Below are 22,323 nucleotides of genomic sequence, written 5' to 3'. Positions count from 1 at the left end.
TACTTATAAGATCATTTTTTAGTCGCTTTTTTTTTGGCTTTTAAACTTTCAGCAGGTTCCCTCAGTAGTCACCTTGGAAAGTACATCAAAGGTTAAATATTTAGTGTGTGATCGACCACAAGCATTTTAAGAATGTTCTTCCAGTCTGATATTTCCCTTGGTGGCCACCTGAGCTATTTCTTTAAAGTGGTAAGGTTGATATTTTCATTACAAAATCAAAGTTACCGGACTCTTATTGCTGGCTTTCACTGTCCCACCATCAAAAAAGCCTTTTTTTCAGGGGGTATTTCAAGTAGCCAACCCAATTAACTGTTGCTAGGAAGAGAGAAATACAGGTCAGAAAGGTAACAGGGTGGAATTTTACTTCCCAGTGCAACAGCAACAGCAAAAACAATGACAATAGCATATTTATTTGGAATCCCCATATTTTAACATGCCATTGCAATAAAATCAAACAAAATGAAACAGGATAAAATTATCAGCATAATGCAGTGGGTATATCTGAAGAAATTTAAAGAGGTACTGAGACACTTGATGTATTTGTGGGGCACTCCCTAGGGATTTGCACCCCAGCTCATGTTTTATCCGAAACAAATAACAAGTATCATACCAAAGTTGTTTAGGACATTTCAGAAATTCTACTCACATAATACTATTTTACATGTGTTTGTTAATTTTTCAACCTTACAATATAATTTTTATTTACTTTAATGATTGTGCTCTTTACCAAAAAAACTCAACGCTGTACTAAACTTCATAGTCTTTCCTGTTTTTGGGTAGGTATTCGAGTTTGATGACTGTACACTTAAACGAGTTTGCATTGGGAATAACTGCACACTGTATTAAAACTATTATGATATTTTGATGACTGTGCTAGATTTCCTGTTTTTTTTCCCCCCGTTTTGTTTTGTTTTTATAATTTTTTGACCATGCACTGTAAACTTTAAACGATTTGTAACTGACTATACACAGCTTTAAAACTATAATCATTTTTTCAGCAGCTGTTTCTTACACTCATAATTCATGCTACATCAATGACTGTACACTTAAAAGGGTTTAAAATTCATGGTACACTGTTTTTCAACCATTATGATTTTTGCATGGTGCATGCTACATATCATAGCCCTCCTGTTCTTTTTTTGTTTGTTTGTTTTGGTTCATAATTTTACAACCATACACTATATGCCTTAAATGACTTGTAAATGACTGTACACAGTTTTGAAACAATTTTCTCTGTTTCTAGCTCAAAAGAGTCTATCCTTTTGTGGAGCTTGTAATTTTAAGACCATCCTAACTTCAAATGTGGTTACTTGAAAGCAAACATGTCCTTTCCTCGTCTCTATTTGTTGACCCCTTTTTCTTGAATAAGTATTTCACTTTGTTGTAGCTGAGCGCTCAAAGTCACCGTCGTTTCTGTTAAGGATTTCCTTGAGGCCGTTGTTTGAGTGGAATAATGACTTCAGCTCTTCTTTGTTTGGACACACAGAATATTTTCCAAAGAAGTTTTCAACGTACTTCTCATCTGGCTTATTCCATTTTGCTTTTGGTTGGTGGTTAGTGACACCAGACACAGATTCCACTTCAGTTATGCTGTTAACCCAATTTGCTTCTGTTCTGCTCAACGATGGTTCATGTTCCTTTGACGGTAATGCCATCTTCTGCTTTTCTTTTCGTCTCAGGTAGTACACTTTGTCAGACTTTCTTGACCATCTTAGGATTGTTAGTTTTGAAACGCCGATCGTTTATCAATTTCCTTTGCAACTAATCCTACTGATTTATTATCAGTTATTATTGAAGCCAAGTAAAATTGTGATTTTCACGCATATGTAATAGTTCTAGAAATTTTGCTGCTAGGAAGTTGTCTTTATTGTGGGTGCCATGTTTCTCACAACGCCCTAGTTTTTTCACACAGCATAGGCAATAAAAGACGACACACAACTTCTTTTAGTCAGAGACTGTTAGTGAAGTTACCCCGCTACTGTGCTACGATCAGAGGATCCAAGTTACCGCTATTTCAAGTGTATTTCGCTGTCTCTCTGTTACCTTTTGGTGCGAGTCGTCAACCAAAGTACCTAAGTTCTTATTGTTGTAGTTATTTGCTAAGTCACAAATTGTTAGTCTTTTCTTTATCATGAAAAGGTTTCATTTAGTTTATCTAAGTTCTGTTGAGATCACTTTCACAGCTCTACTATTGCTAAGGCTTATTGTCAAGTTGCTTTATTAGTCCAATTGTCATACGATTACCAAATTGTGAGTTCTTTCACGCTATATTTAGCTATTTTGCCCGATAGTCGTTGGTATCTTCATTTGTTACGACAAGAGTTGTTATCGTCTCAGTTTTATTAGTTTCAAGTATCAATATTGTCTTGTCTATTTGTTTAACGTTATGATCTTGTTAGGTTATTATGATTGTTCTATCCTGTTAGATTTGTATTTTATGTGCCTTATCTAAGTAGGACGTATTCTTAAGTACAGCTTTTCATAAAAATTTAAAAACGATCTCTGGCTAAAAATGTTTATAGATATATGAGCTTTCGACTGTTAGATCTACAGTCTTCAACGGGTAAAGATGAATGACGAAATATGAATATAAATGAGTAAAAATAAAAAGAATTACTATGTAAATTAATTATGAATGTGTGTAAAAAGAATGTTGTATTGCCCAGGGAGTGGGCAGGAATTGTTGACAGCATTTGGAGTCACCATAGTATGCCACGATTCTAATGTTTTCCTTATTCAGAAACTGCCTTTGTCAACTAAGGAGGCGTTGTTAAAGTCAATAGAATGTTCATGGGACCACACATGGTTTGCAATTTTGGAGCTTTTAGCCGCTGTTTTGATATTTCTTATGTGTTCTTCTCTTTGGGTGTTAAACACTCTGCCAGTTTCACTGATATAACACCATCAACAGTCAGCGCAAGGAATTTTGTAAACAGCGTTGGTTTGTGAATCCAGAGCAGGACGAAATTTCGGGGCCGGGAACTGTTGTAGAGTGGTCATTGGCTTATTTATAACCGAAATATCATGTTTTTTTTAGGGTGCAGGTCAAGGGCTCACTTACACTTTTGATGTATGGAAGAGACGCGAAAGACTTGCGTGACTCGGAAGGTTCAACCAAATTAAAAAACATTCCAACAAGTTTCTCAGTGGGTAAATTTGGCAATGGTTGAGTTTTCTTGGTTTGTATATCACGGATAAATTAATGGATGGATAGCCATTAGACTCCAACGCTACGTAAACATGATTAAGTTCTTGTTCTTTCCCTTCAGATGTGTTAGGTAGATTTAACGCTCTATGCAAGAGGGTTGCTGCCGTGTCACTTTGTGTTTTTTGTCATGGTGAGAATTAAAGTCTAAGTACCTGTCCGTATGGGTTGGTTTTCTGTAGACATCCACAGAAATTGCTCCATTGTTGCAAGAAACCAATGTGTCAAGAAAAGAAATTTTTCCATTACATTCTTGTTCGATGTTGAAGGAAATGTTAATGTCTATTGAATTAAGTGTGTCATAGAAGGCTGTAACTCCAGTCTTTTTAATAATGCAGAAGCTGTCATCAACATACCGTTTCCAAATTTTAGGTGTAACAGGTGACGCATTGATTGTAGATTCCTTGATCTCTTCCATGCAGAGATTGGCCACAATGGGACTGACCGGACTGCTCATGGCACAACTGTGGACTTGTTTGTAGATTTTGTCACTGAAGACAAAATAGTTGTTCGACAAAGTGAAGCTTAGCAGAGAAACAATGTCATTGATGTTTAAATTTGTCCTGGAGGGAAAAGATGTGTCATCTTGAAGTTTTTTCTTGATTATATTTACTAATTTATATTCATATTTTGTCATTCATCTTTACCCGTCGAAGACTGTAGATCTAACAGTCGAAAGCTCGTATATCTACAAACATTTTTAGCCAGAGATCGTTTTTAAATTTTAAATGCTCAACCCTGGCTATGGTCCTTCAATATTTTTATGTATATAGCTTTTCAGTTCAAACCTACTTGTACAACTGCTACTCCTATTCGTATCTGCTACCACTACTTGTGATCTACTGGTTTTCGCTATTTCGTCAGTCGCTATGTATTGTGAACCAGATCTATGGACTTGATCTGTCATTAAATCAGTTTGAATCTACCAAGTGGAGTTCGAATCACTTATCATCTCGCACTGCGCTTAACCCCTGTAATTGTTTAAGATTTGAGTAAGAAGCAACCTCTAGAATCTTTACAACTACAAGGATCACTCGCAAATTTGCTTAAATCGATATATTCAGCCATGGTGTTTCTCACAATGTCAAATGTGATTTAGGCCTGAGAAATTATTTGGCTGGAAAACAGCATTTCGATGACTTCTAGTTGACTACTGGAGAGTTCTTCTTTGTGAATAATTGGCTCTGATTCTTCCTTGTGGTTGTCATCATCAAGCTTTGCTGAATTTGCTGACGTGGTGTTTGATTTTGTAGCCACTGACGTATCCAAGCCAAGGGACTTTTTCAGTAGTTGGTGACCTTGGGCAGACTTCTTTGTGATATGGTCTATATTGTAATAGTGATCTGCCATTTCCTCTTTAGGAGCCATGTGTTCGTGAATGGCCCTCTTTTCAACAATGTCCATATCATAAGTTGCTGATGAGGCTATCTTCCTGATATTGGTGCTCAATAATTTAATTTGCTTAGCGTTGAACCAAAAGGCGGTTACCCTCTTTCCGATGTTGCTCTGATCAAAGGGTGTCCCTTCCACTATCAGAAACAGGGTGTCCTCACTATCATCGGCACACATGCCGCGCACGTGTTCAACATACAAACACATATTGTTTGTTTTTTTGACGGTTGATGGTGAACAAATTTGGTCATTTGACATTTAACGGCTTATTAGGGATGACTATTGGCAGTTGATAGTAAAGTATTAGTAATAATTTCCTTTTCAATGCTGACGGTTAACCCTTCTAAAACCCTCGTATAAGGCCTGCGCCTGGTGCACACTGACGGCTTAACGGCAAGGTCATGCAAACGCCAAATGACCTTAAAATTGAGGTTAATTATGTCCAGTGTGAACAAGATAGTGTTAGAATGAATACATAGTGGAACATCGCTGGCAAGGATACAAAAGATACAGAGGTTATAACTTAAACTTACTGTTAATTGGGCAACACACTTTGCCTATTTTGTTGTTACAAATTGGGCAATCAATTTTAAATGCCCATTTAAATCACTGACATTCTTGATCTACTGAAGCAGTCTCCATTGTCATTGCCAAAAAATACTACATTTTCAAAAAGAAATATCAAAGTTAGGGCAAGTTCTAGCCTTAAAGGTGTCAATCTGACAAAAAGTACGCATTTTGGTTGATTTCCCGCCACATTTAGCTATTGCACTAAAAAACTGCCTGAAATATGCAAGGTAATGCAGAAAAGAGACATATCATGCCATTATCCATGCAGTTTTACACTCTGATATAAATTTTCAACCACATTGGTTAGAAATAGCAAGTTTTATTGTGATTTGAAATCGTGTTTGATTTCCTGTGTCACACTTGCTTTATCGCATTGTAAGTATGTGTGAATTTATTTAGCTTATTCCCTCTCAAGCAACTGAAGTTACATTTATTCTTGTCTGTGTGGTTCCAAAAAAATTTGAATGTCATTTCTTGAGCTTTGAATCCAGTCCTGGTCATGCAAGTACACCTGAAAATTTTCATAACTCCAAAAATCGATATTGCTGCAACGGCGGTAACATGAGGTAATGGTATGGGAGTCGGGTGAATCATAATTGATCATGATTTCCACGAAAAAAAAGTTTCCCACAATTTTTTTTGTGTGTGCTTTTAGAGTAAAACAGCTGTTTTCTCACCAGTTCAAAAAGTAAAGAGCTAAAAATTCGTGAAACTTTGGTGTAAAAGAAAACCGTAAACTGGATGAAGATTTGTACTTATAGATTGTCTGTGCTTAGTTTCAGGTTGTTGCATAATGTCTGAAATTTTTTTTTATTTTAAAAAAACCAAGTTTTCCCTGGCACTGAAGTGCTTGATGAGGGATACACAGAGAGAGAGATACTGTCCAATTGTGTCAAATGTAACCTGAACGCATGGTGGCTGGTGATGCAGATTTTTTTTTTTTGCTTCTAGAAATGAGAGATTCAAACAAATTGAAATCAAAACTTGAAATAATTATGGAGAAGAGAGTGCTTGATACTTGTCAACATAAGTATGTTCTGTAATCATTACAAAATCTATTACAAGAGACATAATTATCTGCAATCCTTTTGAATGTTACTGCATTGCTAGTGAGATTAGCACAAACAATCACCAAGATATATAGGAATAAAATAATGTGATTTTTGTTTCCAAGGAAGAAAGTTATTTTACGTGCATACACTACAATATGTAGTACCCTCGGCGTGTCTAAAATACTGGTAGCTGGTGACTGGTGACTGGTGACTGGTGACTGGTCACTGGTAATTGTTGACTGGTAACTGTTGACTGGTGACTGGTGTCTGATAGATTTGATACCATGAAAGTCCCTTACTACCGATGCAGTAAACTAAGTGTACCTTAGTACACTTATAAAAAAGATTGTGTGGTTCCAGAAAATATCCATACCCCCCCCCACAGAGAGTTTTTTCCAGGTTGAACCCCCACCCGCCAGGATTTTCTGTTCCAGGGGGCTTCACAGTACTCCCCCCACTCCCTGGAATTTCCATAATTTTTCTACTTGCCCCCCCCCCCTACCCCTCGGAAATTCCATATCCATAAAAACAAGACCCATTCATTGTAATAAAATTTAGCCACAGCTGTTTATAGTTACATTGTAGACAAAGACTTACTTTTTCATGGTACACTGCACACGCGGTGCGTTCCTTCATGTCATGTTGAAATGTTTGAACTGGTGTTTAAACTAATGTACAACTGACTTAGAAGCGCTTCACTCCCAAATGGCATAGCAGCTGACTTTTTCTTCATTAAAGGAAGTTTTTGTATGAGAATCTTGGAACATACATAAAGCTCTTTCATATAACCCAGTCGAAGTTTTAATTTATGCATAGTCAAAACAACATATCAAATTTCTTTACACATGCAGTGAAGTCGTCACGCAACCTTTTTTTTCAAAACAGCTGTTTCCCAAACGTCGCTTTATTTTTTCTTTCACCAAAGGAATACATCAATACACTAAATTCCTGTAACCAGTGACCAGTTACCAGTTACCAGTTACCAGCTATCAGTTACCAGTTACCAGTTACCGGTATTTTAGACACACCGTAGTACCCTTATTATTGTATTGCACAGGTGGGGTGGGCTTCTCCCTATAGTTGACTAAAGGTGCACTTTTTTCAGGCTGGAGGTATTATAAGACTTAACAGGACAGGGATTTCAAACATTAATTGATTATTTATCCAAGAAATAAGATATGGTAGGGCCACATTAGGTTTTTAAAAGGGGTTTCAAGCTAGAAGCTACATGTATATGAAAGGGAAGCCCTTTCTGTCAAAAACACTTTGTAAAATGGATAGGCTTTTGACCTTGGGGCAGGCCTCCCTTTATAAAACTTTGTTACTTCCCTTCCCCCTCCCCATGGACATAGTTATATGGTAAAAAAAGTTATAAATTGTAAATTAAAACATCCCCTTCACTTCGGGTTCAAGATTGAAACAAAACTGTCTGAAATGATTCTTATAATATTCAAGGAAATACTTTTCTTTCTATAGATTTCCCATCTACCAGCAAGGCTGGGAACATTGTATTGTGTTCTTGAGCAAGACACTTTACTCTCACAGTGCCTCTCTCCATGTAGGAGATAAATAGATACCAGCAAATTTAATGTTAGGGATAACCTTGCAATGAACTAGCATCCCATCCAGGGGTAGTAGAAATAGTCGCTTCATGCTACAGAAACCGGGAAAAGTGCCAGTCTGATGGGCCACTTGGCTCATGTGCAGACTTTACTTCCACTTCCGAGTTGCTGTTTGCCTCTTTTTCAGATCAAGTGCTCAAGCAAAACGTTTCACATGAAATTGGCTTGATTTTCATGAGAGTGAACGTACAGGTGACATACATTTTCATACCAAGACTCGTTTTGCCACAGAGGCAAAAATCAACTTGGAATTGGCCTATTTATCCATGAGCTGGCTCAGGGAGCCTTTGATTATTTGCCATAGAGAACACTGATTTCTTGTTAGACACAGAGAGTAAACCTTGAGTGGGCATTAAGCAGCACTGTCTAATGTCTTTGAATCACTATGTGAACTCAGAAGAAGTTGACAGGTGAAGTCCTTGCAAGACCAGTTGTACTCCCATGCCACCCTCTCCAACTTTGTTATTGTGCCTGACACATTTAGTTGATACGAAACAATTATGTGGTTGATGAAGTCTAATTTTTGTCTATCCCTACTGCAACCATAGATCGAGATTTCTGACTTGAAGTTCAAAGTTTGGTAACAGAGCACAATAAATGCTTGTTGTTTTCCTTTAAGCAGTTTGAGTTGGAACAGACTACTTATAATGACATACTTGGCCTGCTGAAATAGTAGGTGACCAAATTTGCTGCCTGATTGAAAATTCCCTAGACCTGGTCGAATTTTTTAAGCCTTGTAATTACTGCTACCTTTTTAGTAAATTCCCAGTGCATAAAGCTTTTGCAGTCACTTGCATGCCAAAGTCAATATGGTTGTTTTATAGTGCTGAAGTTTTCTTTTTGGTGAATCATTCAGACAGTCAAAAGTATGTGTGTATGATTTTGAGGACAATTTTGCAATGTAATGCTGTGGGTAATGCTGTTTGTATTCCTGATAGAATTGGTACAATAATTTCAAATGACTAATAATAATTATTTGTTTACTCCTTGACTTTAGGGGTCTTGAGGAAGTCAAAGACTTTGGAAAATTCAAAAACTTGCAAGTTGTGTGGCTAAATGGGAATAAGGTAACACCTGATTCATGTCATGGCTGGGGTGTAATCTTACAGCGTGACCTTAATATCTCAGTGAACAAAATTCCTAAACCCATAACTGTATACAATATTACTGTTAAGAAGTACACTTCTTATTTCTAATAAGCACCCTCCACGTAAGTATGTATTTTTTTAAATGCCATAGAATTCTAAAAGTAAAGCCCCCCCCCCCCCCCCCCGGCCGAAAATAACAGCTCCCCAAAACTAATGCTACACTTTAATGCTGTACTTTTTTACCTTCCTATTGAACCTCAAAAATAATGGCTCCCCCGGAAAGTAGCAGCCCTTTAAAGATTACCACTCAGCTACATGTGCAATAAAAACCGTATAATTTATATTAATTTTGATGTAAGGTTTCAAGCAGTAACCTTTAGATCAATGTACCAACATTTAAAGCGACCCCATACCCCACTGGGGGTAGTAAGGACTGATGATGACCAACATTTAAGGTAATTCCTCTGAAATAAAAGTGACAATAGATTTTTGTTCAAACTTTGTCCACTGAATATTTGTCATATGATAACTTCAATTTTGAAATAAAAAAGGAGGGTGCCCATGCTCATTAAGGAGCAGTGAGGCATTGAAAATGCCCCATTTTGGCATAATTTAATGCTTATCATAAGAACGCATTCCCAGTAATTGTAACATCTTTGTGAGCCCGGACTCATAAGAACACACATTAAACCACAGTCAATACATTGTGTCGGACACAAATAAACATTTTAAGTTTGATTCAGACGGAAAGCTAAATCCTTGATTAAAAATTTGAACCAAATTTCTTGACGTGGTTACCGACTGCAAAATAGAAAAGACCACAGTGTATCTGCTATTTTTCTTATTTATTCAATTTTCAGCAATAGAAATTAAATCAGTCTTTTCTCACGCAAAGCTTATGATTAGTTGATTACAATGACTAGAAAAAAAATTTGGGGTGCCCGTGATCGTTGGTGAGCTAGAGCCATTTTTCAACTGACAGAGCTCAATATCATAGCAAATCCGTCATGTTTTCAATGTGCGCGTGCAGGAGCGCACGCTAATGACACCATAAATTATGCGCAGTAAGGATGCGCAATGCAAATGTGATGAATGACCTTAAAGCTTTTTTCCTTTACACAGTCTGCTTTGTAACAGTCATACATGAAAGGAACTGTACCGGTAAACTTCATGTTATGCATCTGCCCTGTCTGAAAGGACCATCAGTTACTGTTCAAATGTATTTTTTTAACCATCCAAAAGTAACAGCTACCTGAAAGTAGCGGCTCCTTTTGCCTGCTAAATCCGAAAGTAACAGGGCTGTTACTTTTGGAATTGTTCAATAAGCACCTATATTCTAATACATGTAAGTACATAATTTCCAAACCAGTACTACCATCACAAAGGACATAGACACAGAACAGCTGATAAGATGAGTGAATTATGTCATCTGCTTTCATAATATTAAACATAGTGAACTGGAATAAACAAGAGAGAAGTCTCTGGTTACATTTTGTGAGCTACACTATCTTTTGTTGCTCATTTCAATGGACTGTTGTTTAGGCTAAAAGTGTCCATCCCTAATAAGTGGCCCTTTTCCTATAAGCAGCCTGTCTTGTAGAGTCAGAGTCCAAAATTCCCCAAATTGAGTGTTTTCCAAATTGGACTCATAGTCCAACATCTGAGTGAGACCTTGCTAACAATTTTTTCCAAACTGTTTAAATAGAAAAGATATGTGAAAAAAATAAAAAGTTTGTTTATGAATCTAGTGGCATAATATACTGCAACACTCAATTCTCTCAATAGAAACAGTGCAAATATATTGTAATGTCACACTAAGCTGAGAATCATCTGTTATTTTTTCGTAAATAATGTATAAATCATCATCAATGTATAATGTTTTATAATTCTCTGTTTACATTTATTTCTAGCTTAGGGAACTGAATTGTTTTGGGTCAAACTATCAACTGAGAGAGTTGTATCTGCAAGACAACATGTTGGTAGAGCTGAATGGCTCTTTGCGCCACTTGACTTGCCTTCAGGTGTTATTGCTGAATGGAAACCAGCTGGTAAAACTCACTGATGTTGTTCATGAGTTGAGAGCCATGCAATGCCTCAAAACACTCAGTACGTGTTAAAGTTTTCAGTGATTTAAAGTTTGGTAAAGTTACATGTATCTACCATTGAAAAATGGCAAAGGTTTAAAGACCAAGAATTGGTATGTAATACCTTTTTACCCTTAGTTACTTTGTTGTTTGTTTCATCCACACAGTGGCACACAGCATTTTGAGTTTCTATGCACATAATCCAAAAATCTTGGAATTATAATTAACTTTAAACTTTCTTTCATCAAAATCTGTACTAATAGATTACTCTTCAGCTACAGACAATTTACGTCTTCTCAATATTTGTATTAGATCTGTTTGCTAATCCACTGGCTCAAGATTATGACTACAGGAGTTACATAATACACCATGTGCCCTCAGTTGACTTGCTAGACAGGAAAGGTAAAGGACATATCATATCATGTATTTGTGTTTATTTCTGTGTCATCCTCATACATGTAGTGGCAATGGAAGCGGTCAAATTGTCCCATAATAACTTTGACCTTGTTAGTGGAGAGTGCACCAGGGGATTGCCATCTCTAAAACGACTAACCCACTAAAGCTCAAAAAGGAATGAGGAAAAGTTTTAAACTTAAATGGTTGTTTATCAAAAATAGGTTTAGCAAGTAATTAATTGTTGTAAATGGGTTGGGGTTGGGCCCAGTGGGGGTCATCTGTGTAAAAAGGATGGGGGTGCTCGTTGTACCTTGGGGGCCAAAAAATAAGTTTTGGTACCTCTTAGGGTGTTCAGCCTCAAAAGGTCCAGAGCAGGAGCTTTTGTGGGTCCTTTTAGGGTATGAAGCCCAAATAAAATATGACAGAAGGTATTTGATAGTCAACTTAATGAGTAGAAGGTATTCAAAGCAACCGTCTTTATCACTATTAAAAATTATGAAAGTGTGACTGTCACTGAATGAGTTGTTTTAGAATTGCTACCTCTTTACTTAGAGGTGAAAGATTTCAAGCCACACCCGCAAAAACAGGATCTTGGTACCTCTAAGGGATTCTTTTCAACATTTCCGACAAGGACCCTTGTTCTTTTTATATGGGAGCCCCCCCCCCCCCCCCCACCTACTTAGAGCAGAGCAGAGCACTACGGAAAACGTGTTGTACCCATCTTACTTCTTTAATTGGTAAATGTGCTTTCCCTGGACAATTGGATATTAAATTAATTCTTGTTTCTCGGAAAACACAAGTATTGTGTTACATACCTTTGCAAGAATCAAACATATCAAGTTACAGATGTTGGTGTGAAAAATATAATTACTGCTTCAAACCATTGATGCCTGTGCAGGCTGTAACCAGCCGTGAAGAACGTTGGCCTTTGTTCTACTTCTGACGTCATCATATCTGACCAAAATTGCCGTTATCTATACTCAAGTTCTGCAGGAAGAAAAGATCTTTCCAATGATACCCAGATCAGAGTGATCAGCTCAATGGAGCCTGAACCATGCACGAAAATGCTCAGAAATTTGAGGGAAAAACTCGCAGCAAAATTTCCTGCGACTACACGTGGCTACTCTATGGTAAAAGTTGCCCGTCTCGATGATGCCTTCTCGGAAATTTTTGAACTGGAAGCAAGCTCAGTAGAAGATCAATCACTGCAGCAAAAAATATAAGAAAAGGACAAAGAGGAAAGGCCAAAAAAATTAAAAAGCCGAAAAAAGACATAGGGTCACTTTCACATCCAAAAACTCGAAATTTTGATTTCTGCACATGCACAGGCAAAAAATAATGCGGCAAAATGCGATGCTAGTGGAAAGAAAGGCATGCTGTCATGTTGCAAATGCCTGTTTGGGTAGATTGGAGCTAGGTTGGCTCATATCCTGGCTGAAAATCTCCAAAATGTCTAAAAAATGTGTTTTTTGCAAAAAGCTCCGGGAGTCAATGGGTTAAGATATTGAATTTACATTTAAAATGAATGCAGAACATCACAGTAAAATTAAGGGATCATGTGTACTAAGAGCATCTGAAGTCGAGTGTCAATTGATACCCTCCATCGACACTCAATCGACACTTGATGGGCATCTCAATTGATTCTTGGTCAACACTTGATTGACATCTCAGTCGGTCTATGGTCAAGTAATTTTCGCAGATACGCCATCGAGTGTTGATGGATACATACGAATCGGTCAACACTTCGCCAACTATCAATCAACTGCTGATCAAGTGTCGATCGAGTGTTGATTAAGATGCCAATCAAGTGTCAGCCTAGTGTCAACCGAGTATTGATTGAGATATTGATTGAGTGCCAATTGAGATGTTGATCAAGCATTGAGCAAGTGTTGATCGAAAATGATCCAAATTGAGAGCTGTCTTGACGAAAGTTTTCAGTATTTTTGTGACTGGAACGAAAATACACACTGCTTAGCATAGGCGTATGGACAGGGGGTGAGGGGAGGCCCTGCACCCTTAGTTGCAGAAATTTTTGATGTCGTTTGGGCCAAACGCTCGTGATTCAGGCAGCAATACTTTGGCTTGTGGCTACTCACTCACATGTTTGCCTTGCCAAAACGGACTTAAAGTCAAGTGATATAAGGGATCTAGGTATTCTGTTTTGGAAAAGCCAAATATCGGTTAAATGTGTATCATTGAAACTCACAATAATGAAAATGGATATTATTTCCATTCCCAATTTTCCATCAACAAACCAATGACAAAAGAATCAAAGTCAAAAACAATGACAAGAGAATCAAAGGGAACGAAGTGAAAACCAGAGGAAGACAAGCAATGCATAAACAATAATACATATTTAGTGCAGAGTGCACTATTCAGGAATGGTTTAGGGGGCTGCTGTTCGCTAAGGCACTAAGGTAATAACAGACTAACGCAATAAGGTGTAAACTTTAATGTTTGTTTAATTAATTAATTTTAATTAATTATTGTGGCGATTAAGTCCCAGCAAGAGGGGAACTCGACATAAGCTTCTTCAAAGCTACACGAAGCTGCACGTCTCCTGGCCTAGCAAATTACCCTGGCTAGTCGAGAGTTGCGATAATGCTTTTGTCCCCAAATATACGAGAGACTTGTTATGAGCATTTCCAGTACAAACTATATCCATAGAGAGAATCCAACAGAGAGAAGTCAACTCTGTAGAGACAACACCCAACAGTCACAAAATGACGAACAACAGCTCGCCATGTGCTTTGTCATATGACTATTTTCAGAATCGAGCAGTTTCCGAACGAAATAATCTAATTACTAGTACTCAAAAGTGTTCTTATAGACATAGTTTTTAAGGAAAAAAACGATACAACAAGAACGCTTACCTTAGCTTCCAGATGACACGACATTCACATTTCATTCCTCCGGGTGACATTAAAACATTTTTAAGCAATTCCGTTGATTCGTCCAGTTGGACCACGGTAAATATAAGCTTACATCGTAGCTTTTAAGATTTCGATGCAAGTATCATCACTTATAGGATTTCATCGTCGAATTGTCGCAGCAAGTGTTCCTTAGCGTAATAACTTCCCATTTTTCAACCCATGAAGGAATCCCTGTTTACAAATCGAACAAAAAAACATCTTCGACCTTCGTGCTGTGTTACGCCATTGTTGAACAAAAATTCATTTTTACATCTTTCTAGTACCCCCATAAAACCTGCCAAACATATGCGCTGAAGTCTTTGGGACAAAGAAATACTTAGCAGGGGAGGAAGGAGAAAAAATGTTTAATCTAACTTTAATGAATAAATTAATCAGAATGGAGTGAGTGAGTGAGTGAGTGAGTGCCATTGAACTACCTTCTAAGCTCATGGAAGACTACGTCATCCATGAGCAAAAATGGAGAACTGACATTACCTGAAATACAGCTGCTATCCCTGGTCAGAATAGTCCACTTCTGGCCCTATCTCTGTCAAGCAACGTTACGGTAGCATTGCGTGACATAGAGATGGAGGAACTGGACTAGTGGTCGACACTGAAGGCTAACTTATCTGCGCATGCGTTTCAAGCAAATTGCTTTTGTTCTTAAGAGAATAACACAAGGATAGCAAGAGATTTGCGAAAACATAAATAGCTTTCTCATGTTTTCAAGAAACCAGCATAAGTATGACACGTTTTGCGTAGTACACTTGGGTACCTACCCCTCTATGACAAGCTGTTTGTAGCAAAATTTAATCCTTGCAATATATGTTTAATCCTTCAAATAATGGTTTTACTTAAAGATGTAAAAAGGCATTCAATCCAATCATAAAGAAACTTTTTGGTTCAATTCAATCTCTTAATTTTTATGATTCAATCCAATGCCTGCAATATTGATTCAGTCCAGTACCTGCAATATTAATTCAATCCAATACCTTAAAAATTTATATTTAATCCTGTTTCCGGTTTTGTTCAATCTTCCTGGGCCAAGCGCGGCCAACAGGAATGAGAGTAACTGAGCACTAGAGAGCACTGAAAACATGGCGGGCAAAGAAGAACTAGATCTGTTGAGTTGAGTTTCCTAAGTTTCTTGCTGACATCTTGGATAAAACGGAAATACTTTTTTGAGAATTTTGACTCAGAAGTTGCAGAAGCGCACGCCGAAGTTCTTGATCAAGCCATTAGTCTGCTTAGGTCAATGAGGCAATGCTACAACCTAGACACAAGGGACACAGAAAAAATCAGAAGTGTAACAGCTCTCGTAAGCTTGTAATTCTCTTCATTGTTAGCAGCTATTATTCTTTTAGGGCTAGGGGCGTTGTTTCTGTTATTTGTTCTATTGTTCTCTCAAAGTTTAGCAAGCCATTCATGTGAGTCAGAGACACGAGAGCTGCTACATCACCCGAAAATTTAGATTCCATTGCTACCGCTTTTGTAGATATGTTCAGTGTGTTGCGTCGCAGAACTATTTACTCCGTGAACTGTTACTGTGGACTCTGTTATCATAGAAAGCGAAAAAGGAGGAAATCGTGGAGGAAATTTCTTAAAATTCCTGCTAAGGGGCTTGAGGAACTTCGAGGACTAGGATTCATCTGGAACAGCCAATCAAATTTCTTGTTGTAAAGGTAAATGGTATGCGAGAAGATTTGATCCTGATACAGTTTAAAACGGCCATATTTATTCTTCTATCAAAGAGGAATTATTCATATATTGGGCTTACTTCGACATTTTCTGTGGGTTAGGCTGAGGAGTTTAGTTATGAACGAGATCAGCCTTGAGTTTTGAAACAGTTCATGAGCTAGTAGTATGCAAATGGAACGAGATATTTTTATTTTTAGTTACAAAGGTAACTTGATACTTTTGTTTTTCACAAGGACTAAATTCAATTGAAGGTCACGAATAGTCGCTTCTAGTTCTTAGCACGTTTTAAAGGAGATGAAACTATTTAGATTTGAAACACTTCTAATGTTTACAATAGTAAGTGCAGGTAACGATTGTTTTGTTCTTGTTGCATGTAAATATAACGAGATATTTTTATCTTTTAGTAACAAAGGGTAATCTGACACTCTTGTTTTTCACAAGGGAGTAAATTCAATCACAGCTGACGAATCGTCACTACTTGTTCCCACCAGATGTTTGCTATCTTTAGTTACAAATGGTAACTTAACACTTTTGTTTTTTATATGGGAGTAAATTCAATTAGAGCTGACAAGTTATTGGCTATTATTTCCAGGATATTAAACGAAAATGAAGCTTTCATTTCAGGACGGTTTTTACATCTCTGCAGTAGCAGTTTAACATTTTTATTCGATGGGCATTTTATGACATTCTTCTAAAGGTAAAAATTAATTATGACAACTGTTCAAATGTTATTTGAAGACTGCGTGGCACCAAGTTAAAGTGCAATTGAATTAAATCAGACTTTCAACGTGTCAGAGAGTTTTTTTTCTCTTTCTTTCAATTTTCGGTGAAGTAGTGTTGTTGTGTTGTGTTGTGTAAAAAGGGTAAACTTACAACTTGTATAAAATGCGAAAAGTTCTCTTAGCTTGAGTATTTTTGAGCAAAAATTCCTCTTGGGGGTTGGGAGGGCTATGTAATCAGTGAGTGAGTTATGCGTGTGCGCGTGTCACACAAATCAGAGTGTGGGTTGTATCAAAGAACGAATCAAATTGCCTGTTAGAAAACAAGATGGTATCTACATTAATCTGGAGACATGTCAGATTGCTGTAGGTTGTTCAGTCAAACATTTTATGGTTTACTGTTTAGTTATCTTACCATCGGCCATGTAACATTGTATGTACAGCATAAATTCTCAGTTTCTTTCTTGCTGTACATCGCAACCGAAAAAACTTGTCAAATTAACCCAATCATTACTGTAAACAGCTCCATAAATGCTCCTATCTCCGAGACTTCACAAAAAATAACTTTTGCACGCCTTGCGTGCCTATGTTTGAAATGAAGTGCCAACAATAAAGCGGAAACAGTTCTTGAATTGTTTCTGGATGCCGTTAAGAGAGACGGAAAATTTGGCCTTCGAGAGTGCGAGTAGATCATGGTGTTGAAAACGTTTGTGTGTACAATACAGTGGTGCAGGTTAGAGCAGAGGATAGGGGCAGCTCCACTGCAGGGCCATCAACACACAACCAACTAATTGAAAGATTGTGGAGGGATGTTTTCCGTTGTGTTTCCCACTTGTACCTTTACACTTTTTATAGTACGGAATTGCTGACATCCTTGACACTGATAATCCAGTGCATCTTTTCACCGTACACTTAGTTTTTCCACCAAGGATAACCCAAGCTCTTTTAAACAAATATGTTAGTTACATAAAAATTGGCTAATTTACATCCACAAAAGCGGTAACAGTGGAATCTAAATTTTCCGAGTCTCATGTGTCTAGGTTAAATAACAAAACAAATAACAGAACATAACAAATAACAGAAACAATGCCCCTAGCCCTAAAAGAATAACAGCTGCTATCAATGAAGAGAATTACAAGCTTACGAGAGCTGCTACACCTCTGATTTTTTCCGTGTCCCTTGTGTCTAGGTTGTAGCATTGCCTCATTGACCTAAGCAGACTAATGGCTTGATCAAGAACTTCGGCGTGCGCTTCTGCAACTTCTGAATCAAAATTCTCAAAAAAGTATTTCCGTTTTATCCAAGATGTCAGCAAGAAACTTAGGAAACTCAACTCAACAGATCTAGTTCTTCTTTGCCCGCCATGTTTCCAGTGCTCTCTAGTGCTCAGTTACTCTCATTCCTGTTGGCCGCGCTTGGCCCAGGAAGATTGAACAAAACCGGAAACAGGATTGAATATAAAATTTTAAGGTTTGGATTGAATCAATATTCGAGGTATTGGATTGAATCAATATTCCAGGTATTGGATTAAATCAATAATCAAGGTATTGGATTGAATCAATATTCCAGGTATTGGTTTGAATCAATATTCGAGGTATTGGATTGAATCAATATTCCAGGTGTTGGATTGAATCAATATTCCAGGTATTGGATTGAATTATGAAAATTAAGAGATTGAATTGAACCAAAAATTATATTTACGATTGGAGTGAATGCCTTTTTACATCTTTAAATGAAACCATTATTTAAAGGATTAAACATGTATTGCAAGGATTACATTTTGCTACAAACGGTTTGCCATACCCCACCTAATCCCCCTTCCTGCAAGGCTAATTGATTAATTGAAATTAATTAATTAAACAAACATTAAACTTAACACCTTATGACGTTAGTACCTTAGCGAACAGCAGCCCCCCTAAACCATCCCCATAGTGCACTCTGCACTAAAAATGGAGTGAAAACTATGAGCTTTCACATACTGGTGTGAAAAGGCTTGCCAGATTTACTTACTGGCTGCTTGTCATAGATCAAAGAACTAGCTAATATATCAATTTTACTCTTAGAAATCACTAACGCAGAAAGAGACAAAGCCCGAAAAAAATACGAATCACAAAGAGAGATGGTGAAGGAGACTGTAGCATTTGGTCGCCATGTGGATGGTCCTCCAAAGAAAGTGTATACTCCTCCACCTTCAGGGACATTTGAGAGTTTTGGTTTTGACAGTGGTAGGCGTACTTTTTATCCTGAAACTCTGTATGCCTGTACTCAGACAGTACCGGCACGATTGAGTAGGCAACTGCGTGGTCAGAATAGGGAGATTTCTACATCAAAAACCCTGGGTTTTTTTAATTTGAAATCTGAATCCAGGTATTTCTGTGGGAAGTTTTTTCAATAAGTTGGACAATTTGATACAACAAGCTGAACCCCCTCTCTACATTGGAAAGGTGAACTTCACGCATTAAAACTGTAACTGCACATCAGAAGGTATGAGATTAATTCTACTACTAGGGTATCTAAAAGATAGTACTGCTGCGGCACATTCTGTTGATAGTGACATATTTAACGCAGTAATTCATCTATCTGCGTGTTCCAAGATTTACTATAACCTTTGTTTCTTAACTGAAGTATTGTCAAATCGTGGTGTCTAACTTAAAATCTGCCCTTGAATGCATCAATTCTTAAAGTAGTGTCAAATCGTGGTGTGTAACTTAAAATCTGTCCCTGTATGCATCAACTTCATGCATGATGACGCATCGATGGTGAGCTGTAACAAGGGCCGGGGAAAAAAAAGCACATAGTGATCTGAACTTTTTTTGGACAGAAAACGGTACACATCAACCTCCCCTTTACCAGATCGCGAAAACCGAAAGATGCGGAAATTGTTGGGGCAGAAATCTAACTTAAAGATTATGTACTGGTACGCATTAAATATCTCTAGAATGTTGACAGACTGTGTCGAGAACGCGTGCATTGCGATGTGTGAAAATGCTAAAGCTTTAACTTAAATTCATGTTTGGATGAAAAGGAATAGATCGCAGCATCTATGAAATTAGTGTGTTCTACTGTTTTCGTTTGTTTTAATCATTCTACAAGCTTTAGTAACGACGATTTCTCTTCACTTAAGAATTCGGCCAAGGAGGCGAGACTGCTAAGAAATGACATACTAAGCTTAAAATTAAGATGTCACAATTAATCGTCCAGATTTACAAACTTTCACATGCTACATTAAGAACAAAAGGAAGATTTGTGAAAGTCAAGCACGATCTCCTTCACATTGTCTTAAAATACAGGTAAATCAGAGCAAAACATAACCACTATTAAACCTTTCTCACTGGAATCTACGCGAAAAGATGGAGTGACATCGTCGTGTTGAGCGTGGCGCAATGCACTTTGGTAAAAAGTGGCGCAGTGCACCCTGGTTAAATGCAATGCATTCTGGTAAAAAGCGATGAATTCGAGAATTCATGCTCCCTTCCACATATTCCTCTTAAATCCTGATTATGTTGCTGCTCGCTCGCTACGCTCGCTCCGCAGCAATAAGGCATCTAGTAGTTATTAGTTGTTGCTTCTTCACACAGATGATGTTGACATACAGGATAGTGAAAGGTGTGAGAGTATTGTAAGGTTAGTACTCTAACTTTTTTAGCTCCAGATTGTTCCTCAAGCTGTTCTCGTCAAGCAGACAAGTAACGAAAGTTAACAAATGGTGTCACTTAGTATTGCCAAGATAGCAGTTTTGAGATCATTCTTTGGGAACATATGCGTCAATCACTTTCATTTTTAGAGTAACAAAAGCCAAATCGATCAAGCGTAGACCACTGCAAGACAAAACCACAGGAATATATGAGTCGCCGAAAATTATTTGCGAAAGACGTTCTATGATTAACTGAAAAATCAAGGCAGGAAGCAGAATTTCATCTGAATTAGTTATTCCGTTTAGATATGTTTTAAAACCCGGCACGTCATCCCCTTTTTTTCCCAAAAGAAGACCAACAACTTGGCTGCATGAAGATGTCAAATTTCTCGCTTTGGGATTACTAGTTTTGTTAAGTGTGCATTTGGTGTATTAATGAGCTTTGTATAATATTGTTGCAGTAACCATGAGGGCATTGTTGAGGAAGCCATAAAAAGACGAGCTCTTCAGCGATCTGTTATGCAGTACTCGACATTTGACTGGTCGTCCATACCTCTGTCACAAGAAAGGAGACTTGTTCCTGAAAGTGTCCCCGATACACCTAGAATTCTCACAGTACGCTTTCGATAGAGGTCGACATCCAATCCAACACACCAACAAACAGAACTGTTTTGGCCGTTTCTTGTAAAATGTAAAGATGTAAAAATTATTCGCTTTCTAATGCAAGTTCAGTTGATATTTGTTTTCGATTATCAACCTAATTATGGAATTGATATTTTGCTATGTGTCAAGGTCCGCAAGCACATTTCACTCACTTGCCCGCCCGCCCACACTTTTTTCCTAGTTTTATGTCCGCAGATCGCATTAATTTTCTTTACGGTTTTGTTTCTCTGTTAACAAAACGATGGTTATGTAATTAAAATAAATGATAATGAATTGAATTTGGCAAGTGTATAGAAACATAGGCACGCAAGGCGTGCAAGAGTTATTTTTTTGTGAACTAAAAGTCTCGGAGATAGGAGCATTCATGGAACTGTTTACAGTAATGATTTGGTTAATTTGACAAGTGTTTTTGGTTGCAATGTACAGCAAGAAAGAAACTGGGAATTTATGATGTACATACGATGTTACATCGGTAATGGTAAGATAACTAAATGGTAAGTAAAATGTTTGACTGAAAAAACTACAGTAATCTGACATGTCTCCAGATTAATGTAGATACCATCTTATTTTCTAACAGGCAATTTGATTGGTTCTTTGATACAACCCACACTGTGATTGGTGTGACACGCGCACATGCATAACTGCCCCACTTACCGATTACATAGCCCTTCCAACCCCCATGAGGAATTTTTGCTCAAAAATACTCAAGTTAAGAAAACTTTTCGCATTTCATACGAGTCGTAAGTTTACCCTTTTTACACAACACAACGCAACACTACTTCACCGAAAATAGAAAGAAAGAGAAAAAAAAACCTCTCTGACACGTTGAAAATCTGATTTAATTAAATTGCAATTTAACTTGGTGCCACGCAGTCTTCAAAGAACATTTGAACAGTTTTCGTACTTTGTACCTTCAAAATATCGGACTGAAAAGAATGTCATAAAATGCCCATCAAGTATGGGCAGAAGCATATCACCTAGAAGCGTCTAACTTCTCTTTATATGTTCGGAACAATGCTGGGGTTTTTTAGCCAACCAATCAGAACCACAGAATTGTTTTGCCCAAATATGGAACCAGCGGATTGAGGTAAGTTTGTTTACATAATGGCGGCCTTTTGCAGAGAGGCTGTTTTCAAAACCACCTTAGAGCGACAATTCGAGCCATAAACCCTCTCGGGAAAGCGCTGTCGCAGTTAATTAATTAGTCCACAGACAAGGAAATGGTGGGGGTGAGCTGGGAAAGGTACACGTGTACCCTACGTAAAACGTCTTATATCTACGTCAGGAG

General features: G+C 37.6%; 1 protein-coding gene across 2 annotated transcripts in view; it reads left to right on the top strand.

The window, feature by feature from the left end:
* Positions 1-21,313, top strand: part of LOC110059124 (leucine-rich repeat-containing protein 72-like) — a 56,652-nt gene extending 35,339 nt beyond the window's left edge. For both annotated transcript variants that reach the window (XM_089296044.1, XM_089296045.1), the window contains exons 3-8: positions 8,839-8,908; positions 10,840-11,035; positions 11,326-11,415; positions 18,802-18,963; positions 20,317-20,362; positions 20,834-21,313. In XM_089296044.1, coding sequence (XP_089152170.1) covers positions 8,839-8,908; positions 10,840-11,035; positions 11,326-11,415; positions 18,802-18,963; positions 20,317-20,362; positions 20,834-21,002 — 733 coding nt within the window. In that variant the 3' untranslated portion in view covers positions 21,003-21,313. The remainder of the gene's footprint in view (positions 1-8,838; positions 8,909-10,839; positions 11,036-11,325; positions 11,416-18,801; positions 18,964-20,316; positions 20,363-20,833) is intronic.
* Positions 21,314-22,323: the final 1,010 nt, after the last annotated feature.

Source organism: Orbicella faveolata, unplaced genomic scaffold (assembly GCF_042242905.1).
Source record: "Orbicella faveolata isolate gen_17 unplaced genomic scaffold, um_ofav_v1 contig_26, whole genome shotgun sequence".
Lineage (NCBI taxonomy): Eukaryota > Metazoa > Cnidaria > Anthozoa > Scleractinia > Merulinidae > Orbicella > Orbicella faveolata.
The sequence above is the reverse complement of the archived record's forward strand: the minus strand, read 5'-3'. Positions and strand labels throughout refer to the sequence as shown.